Source organism: Dendropsophus ebraccatus, chromosome 1, assembly GCF_027789765.1.
Source record: "Dendropsophus ebraccatus isolate aDenEbr1 chromosome 1, aDenEbr1.pat, whole genome shotgun sequence".
NCBI lineage: Eukaryota > Metazoa > Chordata > Amphibia > Anura > Hylidae > Dendropsophus > Dendropsophus ebraccatus.
The window spans coordinates 130,304,289-130,319,374 of NC_091454.1; the positions used below are offsets into that span (position 1 = coordinate 130,304,289).

General features: G+C 40.1%; 1 protein-coding gene across 1 annotated transcript in view; it reads right to left on the reverse strand.

The window, feature by feature from the left end:
* The window catches only part of TAF3 (TATA-box binding protein associated factor 3), a 75,626-nt gene that overhangs the window by 14,297 nt on the left and 46,243 nt on the right, over nucleotides 1-15,086 (reverse strand). The window contains exon 3 of the mRNA XM_069978758.1: nucleotides 795-2,581. Within this exon, the coding sequence (XP_069834859.1) occupies nucleotides 795-2,581 (1,787 nt within the window). The remainder of the gene's footprint in view (nucleotides 1-794; nucleotides 2,582-15,086) is intronic.

Sequence of the window (15,086 nt, forward strand, 5' to 3'; positions counted from 1 at the left end):
AAGCTTTAACTCCATATTGCTCCTAAAACCCCAGCAGAGCAGAAAAAAGCCACACAAAATGATGGTAATTTAAAGGGGAACCAGTTTAAAATCCTAACTTGCAGGAGTCAGGTGGATTTAAGAAACACTTATCAGCTTTTCGCTGTATTTGATTTATTATGGGAATTCTTTGTAATAGGAAGCTTTACAGTTTATCTTCTTTGAAGGTACTGTCTGATGGCTACTGACCAGCCCTCTCAAATTAATCTGTTGTTACAGTGTTTCTCTATTTGTCTTCACTGTAATCTATATCTAAAAAAAACCCCAAAGAATAGAAGTTTTCATTTCTGGCAAGACAACATTTAGGTTCTGTCCAAACAGTGATCAACAAGTGGCTGCACTGTCTGGTCAGTGACACTTCTGTATGTTCATGTGTATCTACTGCAGATCTGAGCCATCTATTTATAACGGTTAAATCAAAGCCGTAGCATAAAATCTGCAGGCGATTAAGTATGAGTGAACATACAGGCAGCCAAATGTTTGTTCAACCACCACTTGTTCAAATCCAGACACATCTTTAGTGTGCATATATTCTGATTGAGTGGAGAAATCTTCTGCCAGACCCCTCTGGTGGCAACTTATCTCCTAAAGAGAACAAAAACTATTAGGATGTTAAAAAGACAAAATACCTTCTCTCACCTAAAATCTGCCAAAGGGCAAGAGAACATTACAGTCAACTGTTCTTACAAAGATTGGCTAGCTTGGCCAGCTTTAGAACATGATATAGGTAAGAAAGAGAAATTGTAAATTCTTACTTTGTCATGCTTGTGTTTTTCCTTATCTTTCTCTTTCTTGTCTTTTTCTTTTTTCTCCTTTTCTTTCTCCTTAACCTTTTCCTTGTCCTTCTTTTTCTTCTTCTCTTTCTTATCCTTTTTCTTGTCTTTCTCTTTTGTTTTCTCTCGCTCCTCAGGTACTTTTTCTGGAACCAGTGGTGACAAAGAAGGCATCAAAGATGGCAGTCTAACGGCACTGGAAGTACTAATTATTGGCAGTGACATGTCTTTAGGTGGTAATACAACAGGAGTTAGTGGGGCATTTTTCAGCTTTTCTTCTTTGTTTTTCTCTTTTCCTTTCTCTTTCTTTTCTTTCTCCTTCTTCCCCTTTTCTTTATCTTTCTTCTTATCTTTATGTTTTTCTTTTTCTTTCTTCCCACTGTTCTCTTTCTGCTTTGGTTTTTGTTCAGAGTCATTCATATCCTTTGACTTGAGCCGCAGTATCTCACCATCATCATCATCATCTTTGATAGCATCTTTCCACTGAAGTTTTAGATCTTTGACGCCATCTTTGTCTTTCTCCTTGTTTTTGTCCTTATTTTTCTCCTTGCTTTTATCTTTGTCCTTCTGTTTCTCTTTATCCTTTTTCTTCACCTTTGTTTTCAGTTCTTTCTTTGTCTTTTTCTTTGACTCAACTGGTGAAGCTAACTTGGACTTATCCTCAAAGGTTTTGACAAGAGGTTCTGGAGTAGGAGGAGATGCAGAGGGAGAAGAAAAGCATGGCTGACCTATAGACATACTTGGGGGAGATTCTTGATTGACCTTTCGAATCACTTCATTTATGGAGTCATCCATTGTCCATGAAACATCAGAACTAGATGTGCCTCCTGAACCAGCTAGTGGGGTGCTACATAACTTACCAAGACTACTGTTCACAGCTGAAATCTTAGGAGTAGCAGGCTCTGCTATTGAGAGTCTTTTTGGACTAGTAAAAACATCACCTTCAGATTCAGAACCTGAAGAAAATTCAAATGGATCAGGTTCTTGCTCAGCACAAGCCCGAGCAATAACAGCATCAATTGAATCTTCAATTGTATTATCGGCCACTGATGGTTTTTTGGATGGATTCTCAGCATTTACTTTTTCAGAATCCTGTGATGATTGATTGTGTTTTACCTGTATATTCTCTCTTCCAATCTTTTCACTTAATGCAGCTAGTGGAGTACGGCTAGGTGTTTCTGACTTAACAGTTGGCTGGGTGCTAGGGGCAGATGTTTTGGGGCTTTTGGGACTCTTAGGACTTTTGGCACGTCCCGGAGACTTCTTCTCTTTTACAGCACTCTTAGGTGAGCGCATAGGACTGCCTAAAGCTGTAGTCAATTGAGTGGCTTTGGGAGATTTTGTTTTTTGTCCTGGCGAAGATTTTGATTTTGTTTTGGTGGTAAATGCTTTAGATTCTAATGGCTTAGAAGAGGGAGTCTGTGGTTTAAGAACAGGAGAAAGCATTACTAGTTCTGAAGAAATGGACAAATCAGAATTATCCTGTATGTGGGTAGGTGACAGCACAGGAGAAACCTTTTGAGCATTTATGGAACTAAGTGGCTCTCGTGGTTCCAACGTTACATCCAAAATGTCTCCTTTACTATTGGCTAATCTTTGCCGTTTTGCAAAAGGCATTTCCAGGGATTCTGGACTATCCAGTGGTCTTTTACTTAAATAGTTCTCATCATTAATAGTTTCATCTTCTTCCATCTCTCCTTCCTCAACAGGAACTTGCATAGCTTCAGCTGAAGTCCCGCCATCTGTGGGTACTTGTTCCTCCTCTTCTTCTGTAAAAACAAAACAAAAAACAAAAATCAGAACAAAAAGACATTGACAATACCTGTATCTAACCAAAGCCAAAAAGCTTTGGTTTCTTCTACCAGGTGTTAAGGTGTATCAGTCTATATCCTAGGTGTTTGAAGAGCAATGAAAATTGCCCCCCAAAATACCAATTTTCTGCATAAAAAAGCTGATTAATATGGAATTATTTTGTTTCTCAGAACCAAGAATGAAATGCATAAATGCATCTTTGTTGGTTACAGAGTAGGTTAGCAAAGTGTTCTATGACTTTATCCATAGTTAAATAATCAATACATCTACCTGCACCTATTGCCAGACACATTTAAATGCTTGCATGGCCTAGCTGTGTACACAGCAGGCAGTCATTGACACCTGATATTATAAATGGACTAATATATATGGTAATAGAGCTGTATCACATAACTGCAGAGTGCCCTGATAACAGAAGGACTCACGAGTTTCTATGACTACATACTAGACCAAGCTGTTTACAGGGACTTGCTGCTGACACCACAAGCGTATTCATACCGCTATGCCTTTGTTATTTATGATATAGTTTATGATAAGGATACCTCAACCTCCCCTTTGCCTGTCACATACAATAAATTGGACTCATAAATCACCACATCTATGTCATTACTTATGACAGTAACATACGACGCGCTGGAAGAGGTGGAGGAATGGTTTACTGACAAAACTACGAGCTATAATAAAACTGCACTCACGCCCAACCAAAAGCCACAAATATACACGAAGTCAGATCTTAAAAACTCATTTTACAATAAGCAGAAACTGTATATATATATATATATATATATATATATATATATATATATATATATATATATATATATACACACACACACACACACACACACTATAATATTAGATATATATATATATCTCCATCTTCATCTCTGACTTGTCTCAGTGGTGAGCATTGGCTGAGCAGGCCATCACTGCTGAGATTAGTCAGTCTTGAGTATAGTATAGTATAGTATAGTGGATAAGAGTGTGGGAATGGCTGCTAGAAATGTGGCCTGTGTAAAACACAGCCAAGTGGCAAGAAAATGCTTGATCCTCAGGTCGATCATATCTTTGCCAAGATATATTGCTATCAGCCCAGTGTAAATAGGGGATTTGTCGCCGACTACAGTATATTTAAATGGCCACACGAACAATACTTTGATGGCCACACGAACAATACAGTTCATGCGGCCCAGCAGTGCTATTAATCGAGCCTTCTGAATGCACTGCAAGCAAGCAGTGTCCTTACAGGAGCCCATAACAGGCTATGTAAAAGAACCCCTACTAGGCTGTGCACCAGTCAAGAAGGGGCTTGGACAGAGGGGTGAACGAGGTGGCGCCCCAAGCTGTGGCACTTTAGCAACTTGATGCCACCTCCTTGGCAACCACCCATCAGCTACAGGAAAAGTACAGCTTTCCTTAATACTCTCAGTTATCCAATGAGGTCTGCAGCTCTCAGCACAAAATACAGCAGATTTCATATAAATTTAACTTATTTCTGTTTCTGGCAAAGCTGGGTGGCAAACTGCCATTACTGCACTCCAAGCGTAGTTATGCAAGTAAGCATTTCAGTTGTGTTCATTATGGTGTGTACCATTTCAGGTAGAATCTGCTGCAACTAGTTTTTTTTTCTAGCACTGACAAACCATTTTTATAGCTGCACCGTGGCATTTTATAAATCTATTCCTAACCATGGGGTTGGTTCCCTTAAGGAGAAACAGGCAAATCCACGTAGCATTTTTTTTTTTTACACAAATACTCGCTGCCTCCTTTCGTCACTCTTGTTTGCAGTAAACAGGAATATAAAACTATTAACCAGTTCAGTGGACGCCTTCATTCTTATGCAGGACCTGCCCCACTGCTCTCGATGACCTTGACAAAATTCTGGAAAAATATCTCAGGACCTGGGGCTCTGAAGCCATTTTAGAATTAGCTTTGAATAATTGTCCCACAATATGAGTTTCTTGATTAATTGCTTGAGATAAGGTCTCGTGTTCTTCGCCGGCCTCCAGTGGCTCCCCCTTATTTCCCATAACCGCTTGTCTCGTTTCTCTGCACACTGGGAATGGCAAGTAGCAAAATCAGAGATACACCAATTCCATTACTTAAGGATTAGTGGCAAGATAACCCTTTGTATTCCATTACCGGCCATTATTAGTGTCATTATTTTATCAAGTTTACTTCGCTTGAAAGATGCACTAATTGTTTTCACAAACTTATTAGGCATAAAAGGCTTACACCATGCTGAGGAATTGACAGCCCCAAAATCACGCAAGGTAAAGAAAGTTTATCCTACAAAAGTCATATTAGCATTTCCCAAGGTTAAGAGACAATGCCAGAAGAGCACCAGGCTCCGCTATTTCACCTATGAAGTATGGTAAAATGTAAGTTAAACTCAGACAACAGTTCCTCTTTTAAAAACAAACAAAAAAAACAAAATAAGTTACACTGATGAAATCTAATGTGCCCTATGTGACATAGGTGGACTTTTTACAATGCTCACAAAGTCAATGTAGCTTTTTTACTACTAGAGAAAGGCTTGCTCACAAGTACTATCGAAGTGCAAAATGCATGTGAATCGGTAACACTGTAGAGACCTTGTCTTAAGGGGTTGGGCGTGTTGGAAAATCACTGCCCGACCCCTTCTAGAGTACAGTAGTCTGGCTACAGCTTACCCCTCGGCATAGAGAACAAACAGTCAGCCATGCTGGGGATTCCTGCATGTGTGTGGGCAGGATGGGAGAGAGAACTGTCCACATGGTCACCTAGCCAATAGGATCTGTAAAAGCAAAAAAAAAAAAAAAAAAAAAAAAAAAAGGGAAAAACAATACACATTGTTGGGAGCCTAACCTGTACCGGATATTTAATTTTGGCTTGTTGATCATTTAGGGCTGCACAGTTATCCTTAGTGATGTCCATGAAGCCCTTGCTGTATATGGTAGACAATAAAGTATATAATTTACCTTTCCACACTTCTCCCTGCAGCTGCCACTGGCACTGTTAAATCTGCCAATGAGCAGTGATTGGTTTAGCGGGCAGTCACTGCACGGATAGGCTTCAGATGTACAAGTGGCAGATGCTGTTAGCAGAAACCAGCTAGAGGAACACTGGGAGTGTGACAGGTAAGAATAAAAGTCTATTATTTTACTTTACACATAGCTGAGCTGTCAGCCACAGCTCTTTATTAGGCCTCATTCACACGTCTGCAATGCTGAACGCATTCACGGACCCACAATTATGGACAGCTGTAGTGGTCCGCAATTCATAGACCGCTACACTTTTGCTGATCCGCACTACAGCATGTCCTATTTTTTTGCAGCCTATTCAAAGATCCGTGAAAATTACAGATGTGTGAAAAGGCACAATGAAATCAATGTGTATTAAATTAGTCCATTATTGCGGAATCACAATTATGGACAAATTTTGCGGACGTGTAAATGACACCTTACATGGCTCAATCTCCAAATTGCCTTGATTCGGCAGATCATTGCTCCGTGTAATGGGGCCCTAAGAGAAGTGTGAGGTGGTCGGAAGCACACCACCTGGTTCAGTGGCTCGATCACTGCTCTTCCTCATGTTTTATCACTGTGCCTTTGGGTGCTCAGATTGGCTGCATACCCAATGTAGATGGGGTTGGAGTACTTCATTCATTTATAAGTAGGCAGTAAAAGGTGAACATATGACAAATGTTCACATATAATCTGTAATGGAAGGGGTTAAGTGCAGGGCGGTGTAACAACAGGTTATAATTAAGGCCGGTTTCATTAGAATTGTCAGGACTGGACACAGCGCTCACAGAAAAGTAAACCAGCGATCAGGTTACAACTATTAAGCTTACCAGCTATGATTCGGTAAAGTTTGTGTAAACTTCTTATGACCTTTTCACCAAAGGAAATAGAGTACAAAAACTACACAATGGAAAAAAAAGTTGTTCTTAGGAGGCTATATTATTTTGCTTGTACTTATTTTCTGGTTATCGACTTGCGTCACACCATTCCCTGTAGCAGAGTCCCACGAAGAAAGTAGTGTGTCATCAACAGAAGAAAATTGTGACAAATCATATGAATGTACATACAACTTCTATTATATTCTGTGGAGGTGGACGGAAGTTAGCAAGATAACAGGAATAAACTATATACACCTATCATATGGTGTTCTTCAGCTGTGGCGAAACTTTAATTTCCATGCCTGATGAGTGTGGTAGTTCTGCAACAATAGAGCCACAGGTTGGTGGAACACTGCCCTTGAGGGTAGCCACACGTACCGGATCCTCAGCGGATTTCACGCTGCGAATCCTGGTATAGTGAAGTCCTATGGGGTCACATACCCGCAGTGGTATTTTCACTCCGCTGCAGATGTGTGACTCGGCCCCTTTAACCCCTCACCACCCACAGCCCGGCCCAAAGCATACATTACCTGCCAAGCGTGGCAGCTGTGTGAAGCTCCCAATTAGCGCTGCCACACAGCCATAGCGCCGAGCAGGTAATGTATGCTCCAGGAGGTTAAAGAGGCCGGGTCACATATCAGAAGCAGAATGAAAATTCCACTGCGGGTATGTGACCCCACAGAACTTCACTATACCAGGATCCACAGCGGACTTCGCTGCAAATGGCAGCGGATTTCGCTGTGAATCTGGTATGTGCGAAGCTACCCTTAAAGCAAATTTACATTAGGTAAATCTTTGGTTTAAAGCACAGATAACATCTGTGCAATCTGTGAAAAACATGGAGGTTATGTTATCAGTGTAATTTAAAAAGCTTATTAAAGTATTCTATTGCCCCCCAAAAGTTATACAAATTACCACTACAGTGGTGCCTTGGATTATGGGCATAATTCGTTCATGGACCGTGCTTATAATCCAACTCCACTCTTACACCAAAGCAAAACTTCCCATAAGAAATCAGAAATGCAGACAATTGGTTCTACACCCCAAAAATAATGATTTATTATTCTGAATAACATGTAAAACAGATTAAACAAACATTCAGAAACAGCAGAATATGTGATATTATAAGTTACTGTACAGTAATGGAGAGGATGGGAAACACAAAGGCCTACAGACGGCAGGGAGCAGGAAGGAATCAGCAGGGCAGATGTGGGCACATACATGCAGCACTTTCTGTCCAGGGAGAGAGGGGTTACAGCTATGGAGAGATTACCTCCACAGTCCTGTCCCCTGATGTAAGCCCCAGCCTGAAGTGGATCTGCTATGATTTGGAAGGTGAGGGAGACTTCCTGGGTCAGAGTACAGGGCTGTAGACCCAGCTATGCAGGCTATGCCCCTCCTCCACTCCTCCTCCCACCCAGTACAGGGAGCTCTTAAACCAAAGCAATGCTTTTAAACAAAGTCACAATTTTGAAAAACTGAGAGCTCTTAAACCCAAAACGTTCTTAAACCAAGTTACTCTTAAACCAAGGTACCACTGTACTTATTACGGGAAATGCTTATAAAGTGCTTTTTCCCTGCACTTACTACTGCATCAAGGCTTTACTTCCTGGATAAAATGGTGATGTCACGACCAGATACCCAGAGCTGTGCGGGCTGTGGCTGCTGGAGAGGATGATAGCAGAGGGATGCTCAGTGTCCCTCCAGTCCCCTGTGTCCCTCAGTGTTCCCCTGCCATCATCCTCTCCAGTAGCCACAGTCCGCAAAGCTCTGGGAGTCGGGTCGTGACATCACCATTTTATCCAGGAAGTGAAGCCTTGATGCAGTAGTAAGTGCAGGGGAAAAAAACACTTTATATGCATTTCCTGTAATAAATGTATATTGGTGATTTGTATAACTTTTGGGGGGGCAATACATTACTTTAATAAAAATTTTTGCCAGACTTCTCCTTTAAACAGATCTGTGAAAAACACGGACACAAATGCAAAACGGATGTAATCACGGATGTTTTTTCATGGATCACGGGGGTAGATAGACTTCATACACAGGCCTTGAAAATCACTGAACGTGTGAATAAGTCCTAACACAGCAATGTGCAGCTGCTTAAGCAAGATGCCATTACAAAAGTGGGCATGAAGGTGGAAAAGGATTCCCTATAGGGTACAAACCATACGCCCTATTTCAATCAAATACGTGAGATTGCGAAAAAAAAGGGTCTGCTCCTCATGCCTCACAGAAGGGTAGAGTCACTCTGGCAAGGCTAGCACGGCCGAGCTCTGCCAAAGCACATTTTTACATTCCCAATCCCTTTCTTCTAATCTTTACCCATGTATATTAAATAGGTGACCAGTTTGCAAAACTAAGACTGCAGCAGTTTGTATTGCATGTAGGGAAATCCTGTATCCAATGTACCACTGGAACTGAAAGACACAAAAAAAGGAAGGCTAAAAAAAATATAAATAAAAACATCAGACTACACTAAAACAAGCAGAGAAACTCCAGGATTCTATGTTAAGAGTACGTCAGTATCAGATTTAATATGAAAACACATATAAAAGTAGCGACTAGCCACAATGCGCCTTATCAGAGAAACACTGATGCAGTTTTGGAGGAAGGATTAAACAAAAAGGTAATTTAATCATTGTTCTCATAACACTTCAAATACTCTGAAAATGTTGTTAAAAGAGGGGAAAAAAAATGACAAAGACTCCGATAATTACATGAGGTTGTGAAAATACCTGCATGTTTGGGCCGGACAGACTGGCTCCACAGCAAGAGTCTGGTATGTGACTTTTCTTTCTGGTGCATTATTTTGTCTCGGAAACATCAGTTGTTTTATAAATCATAAACTTAAATGAGAACAGTGATGAAAAACGCTCCCCGTAAAAGTTCTGAAAGAGTTAAGAAAACAATAATACATGTCCTCTATAGCAAAACCCATTATAAAAGACCAGTCAGTAAGGTGATAAAGTTATAAAATAAATGATTAATATTAAATAAAATTATATATTTTATACACACACACACACACACACACACAAAGAAAGCAGCAGACCAGATTAAAGTTGAATATACCTGGATCTTTTATTCACCTATCATGTGCAAAGTTTCAGTTCCACCATGGAACCTTTCCATAGTGGAACTGAAATGTTGCATATGCTAGGAGAATAAAAGATCCAGGTATATTCAACTTTAATCTGGTCTGTTGCTTTCTTCTAGTGTGTGTGTTTGTGTGTGTGTGGGTGTTGTCCAACAAATAAATGTATAGTGTAATGGTGAACAATTCTTTCGAATTTTCGTGATAACTAGCGCATTTGAGCAATAATCGTACAGTGTAAACACAGCGAACGATCAAGCGTCCATCGAGAAATCGTTCATTTAGATTTTTCAACATGTTTTTAAATCGTCGTTGGTCGTTCGCTAAAAATTTGCAGATCGCTTCGTGTAAACAGTCTCAGATTCCCCCCATGTGTGAGATAGGCTTGAGTGATACATTAAAATGATCGCAATAACGATTTTTCAAAACAATATATCATTCAGTCTAAACGCTGATAGTTCTAAAAAACACATGGTTACTTTTGAAATTGTTAATCGTTCGATTGGGCGAATTATCGCTCTGTGTAAACGCAGCATTACACACACACACACACACACACACACACACACACACACGTTATAAAGGAGTATCAGAAGTCACAGAAAAGATACACATGAACATGTTACGTTTCTTTTAGCACTGCTCTAAAATTTCTTGAGCACTGACTGGGCCACTGCTCACAACCTTCTTAACTATTAGGGGCCATGCAATTCATCTATTGCTTCTGGCTCTATATATTTATTCATCTGTATACTTTGTGGCATTGTCAAGGGCTGGCGCCAGGTGAAGACCATAAATAATAAACCTGGCTATGGCATGAATTACAGATCTCCCAGTGACATAACTTTCAGACGCCCTCTGGCTTTGCAGGGGTTATGTGAGAGCTTAGGAACTACAGCAAATGTTATTAAATAAACACTATAACCTATAAAATCTCGGGCCACCCCAGCACCCATCCTCTGGTGGTCCTCACCAGCCTCCTTATTTTCCTATACCAATGCAACCAAGCACTGACCTAAGCGGTAAACATGCCATACACGCGGCTACCAGCACCTCGGAGGCAATGGTAATCTGGATGTATGGTGCATCATACAGGGTGCAGACCACCAGGGTTCCGGTATTATAGCATAAGAGGATTTGACAGGTAATGTTAGTTTAATTTTTTTTTTACATTTTGATAACATTTCCTGTATTTCTACCAAGACAACTTAATATAGCCATTACAGGGCCTTATTCTAAAAACAAAATTTATATTTGCTGTAAATTAAGCCTTACAATGGTGTGCTGTGCCATTCTTAACCCTCTGACTTCTGCAGTCTAGAGTGACCACATCATTCCATCAGGTAAAAGGCCCATGCTGCTGTGCGCTTCTGCTTACTAGAATTGTGTTGTTCTGAAGGGAGGGCATTTAAGCAGTACGACTCCCACCAATCAAAAGTTTTGATATGTCAGCACAATGTATACTTCTGTAGAGCCATACCTGTACAGCACAATGTATACTTCTGTAGAGCCATACCTGTACAGCACAATGTATACTTCTGTAGAGCCATACCTGTACAGCACAATGTATACTTCTGTAGAGCCATACCTGTACAGCACAATGTATACTTCTGTAGAGCCATACCTATACAGCACAATGTATACTTCTGTAGAGCCATACCTATACAGCACAATGTATACTTCTGTAGAGCCATACCTGTACAGCACAATGTATGCTTCTGTAGAGCCATACCTATACAGCACAATGTATACTTCTGTAGAGCCATACCTGTACAGCACAATGTATACTTCTGTAGAGCCATACCTATACAGCACAATGTATACTTCTGTAGAGCCATGCCTGTACAGTACATCTGTATACTTCTGTAGAGCCATGCCTGTACAGTACATCTGTATACTTCTGTAGAGCCATGCCTGTACAGTACATCTGTATACTTCTTTAGAGCCATGCCTGTACACTACATCTGTATACTTCTGTAGAGCCATGCCTGTACACTACATCTGATATATGACTAATTTTAAATAATGCACCTAGTTTTCTTTATGCCAAAACCCCTTAAGGGATCAAACAAGCCTGGTCATGAAGGGGTTATCCTCCTGGACAATGTCTTTAATTTATGTAATTTGGAGGCTCAGGTGATGCTGCCCTTGAACACATGACTTCCTCTTCACTATGAATCCGATGACAGAGCAGTGGCTGCAACCAGACTTTCTAGTTCTCGATATGCAGTGCTAAAACAGGAGTCTAAACAAAGCCCCTAGAGCCCGCTCATAGTAGGAGAAGGAGCACAGACATCACAGCTAGCAGTAACACTCAACATGGACGTCTGGATATAGGAGGACAAACAACGCATGGAATGTAGCAAAAGGGCTTTACCCCTATATCAGACATCCTACACTGCTAGAATAGGAATATCCAGCAGCAGGATAAATGGTGTTTATTAGCTATGGACACAGTGGGGTACCCCAGTATGTAACATTATGGCACAGCTTGTGTGTAGGGAAAAGGATAGGACAGCTTGTGTTTTTGCTGTTTAAATTTAGTTTTAGGACGGGTTGTTAAGACCCTAACATTTACATTTCTGTGGGCATGCAAAGGGAAATTGCAGTACCAGCCAATGTCACTAAGGCGCTCCATTTCATTGTGGTCTCATGTAAAGATTGGCTTTTGCTTGTTTAGTTACACTTCTATATTCTGAATTCTACTGAAATTTCCAGAGGAACTTGGAAGTCGCCACATAACCAGCGTCAATTATCCTTACTGTCATCTGTTTCATAAGCATGCTATGATAGAGGGTGAACGCAACACAGACTTTGGGATGTCAATTTCTATCACCATGGCCTGCTAAATGCTATAAACTCCACAGAGAGTTCTATGCACTCACACCCATATATCTTTATCATACACTGCTATATATAATTTATTTTCACGTTCGCCAAATTTGTCCGTAACTGCAGATCCGAAGCTGCGCACAAGTTTAGATGCCATCGGTTTCTATGTGCCTATTCAAACATCCGCAATTGCAAAAAAAAAAAAAAAAAAAAAAAAAAAAGTGTGGATCATATTTGCACCACAGACACTCCAACAGAAGTGTATGGGATCTGCATTTTTTTTTTTTTTTTAAGAACATCTGTAACGTCCACGAAGAATGTGGATTTGCAAAAAATACTGATCAGTACAAAATATACCGACGCTGGAGATGTTGGGAGCTTCACACAAGCACTGTAGTAGTCAGTCAGGGAGGTTACAGTAGTCCGGGCATACACAGCTACTTCGCTTTGTGGGTCTGGAGAGATTCCTGAGCACTCATACAAAACTGAACTTGATAGAAGTGCCTTATCAAAAGGTGTAATCTAGACAAGTTAATGGATTACTCTGGCATGCATATGGCAGAAGGGGAAAAGTGCACCGAGTTAAGCAGAGTTTCAGTAGCCTACTTATGTCAGCAATATGCCAAACTGCACATAATGCTCTATTACTTAATCTCCAAACTAATGAATTAAGGAACTACTTTAAATAGGCCACCACCCTCACAACCCCTTGTGACCTACCGAGACCACTAACATGCAACGCACAAGCCTTGTATAAGGTTTTCACTGCATAGACATGTAACACAGGTAGTATCATAAATGCCAAGATACAAAACGTAGGTATGCAAGACTACTGCTTGTTATTCAACATACAGCTTTGTAATCTAATAAGATGTTCAAAAGGAGAGAGAGAGAGAGAGAGAGAGAGAGAGAGAGAGAGAGAGAGAGAAGGCTCAGACACAATGGATTTTAGAACACATTCCACTTTGTCTCTACAAAAGATGAGCATGAGCAGTTATTGTAGAAAAAAGAACACTATATAAAGTGCATGCTGGGAGGAACAGTGGTCAGTGGAAATGGAATTGTCAGGTGTAGGAGCGGCACCTCCTTACTGTGACATTTTACATTATGGGGGGCTCCTCATTTGCCATTATATTTTATAACTTATCTACAGACAGTTTATCTTCCCATTCTCCCTCCAACCCTCTGACAAAACAGGTCTTCAATCTTTAGTATCCGAGCTACAGGAGACCTTGTGTCAGTCTGCGGTCAGTGTTATAAATCTGAAAGACGACAGAAATGCAGTAAAATGCTGGCAAAATGAACCAATACTGTCCTACCAGAACAAGTGCTCAGAGGTTTTTATTGCACATTTTTCAGGGGTTAAAATGCAAGCTGAAGAAGTTTATAATATGCAAGCATACATTTCAATATACAGAATTTCTACATTTTTATATTTGATGAGCTTTACAGGTTTATAGATACATAGACATAAAATACTGATCCACTTCAAATCCCATTAAAGGGAAAAAGTCACAATAAATAAGATGTGATTTCCAGGGATGGGAAAATGATTCAATGAATATGCAAGCCAGGCTAGATTCCCTTATTTTCCCATTTAAGTCAAAGCAATTATGGATTTTCCTAATCGTATCTCAGGAGGAGATAAGTTAAACATTAGCAGTGAACCCTAGAAAACTTTAAACAATATGAAAGCTCTGGGGTTGGAAGGCAGCTTCTGACTATTGTCTAGGGAATCCAGCTTCCCTCAGACACTGCTCCACTAATACTCTCCAGATTTGCTGGGTCTGCATCAAAATATCCCCACAAAGTGTTTACATTCATGGAGGGTTCACATAGAAGGTCAGGCTGACACACAGGAAGAGGCCAAAACTGGATGATACACGCAGAAGACATGCCAACCAAAATGTCGGACTGATGAACTCTGCCGTCATGTGACATAACAGACATCATGGCCGTCATGGAAGGGCACATGCACATGGGGTAGGAAATACAAGGCTTGGGCAGATTTTGACGGGGGTTGGAGTCTGGTAAAGAGCCACAGTTGCCGACCTTGTTAAAGACACACAGTAACTGATTAGGACTTTCCCCATTGACATAAACAGCAAAAATCCACAGCATTTCTGCAAAATAAATTGATATGGTGCAGATTCAAAGTGCACATTACTACATTAGTGCGGATTACTACATGGATTATTTCCACATGACTTGGATAATACTTCTTAATATCTTAAAAGGGTAAGATTTTTGCACATGCCACTAATTGCCTGGCGCTGTATTTAATCACAATTTCACTGCCCCATTAGAAAATGTTTATATATATATATATATATATATATATATATATATATATATATTTATATATATATATATATTTATATTATATATTTTTTTCCCCTCAAAAATTATAAGCAAACCTTATAGGGAGGGTTGAGAAAATGACTTTCTACTTCAAGATGAAACAGATAGGAATCGCAATAAAATGGGTTTTCTACAAGGTTGCTTCACCAGATCTTGTTTTTATTAGAGGAGAAATTACAGATTTAAACTTTCACCCTTTTGTCCTAAATGAAGAAAGTACACAACGCACAATTGCATCATAAGAATGTAAGATATAAGCGATACTAAAATATATGAGCGTGCCGTGCAC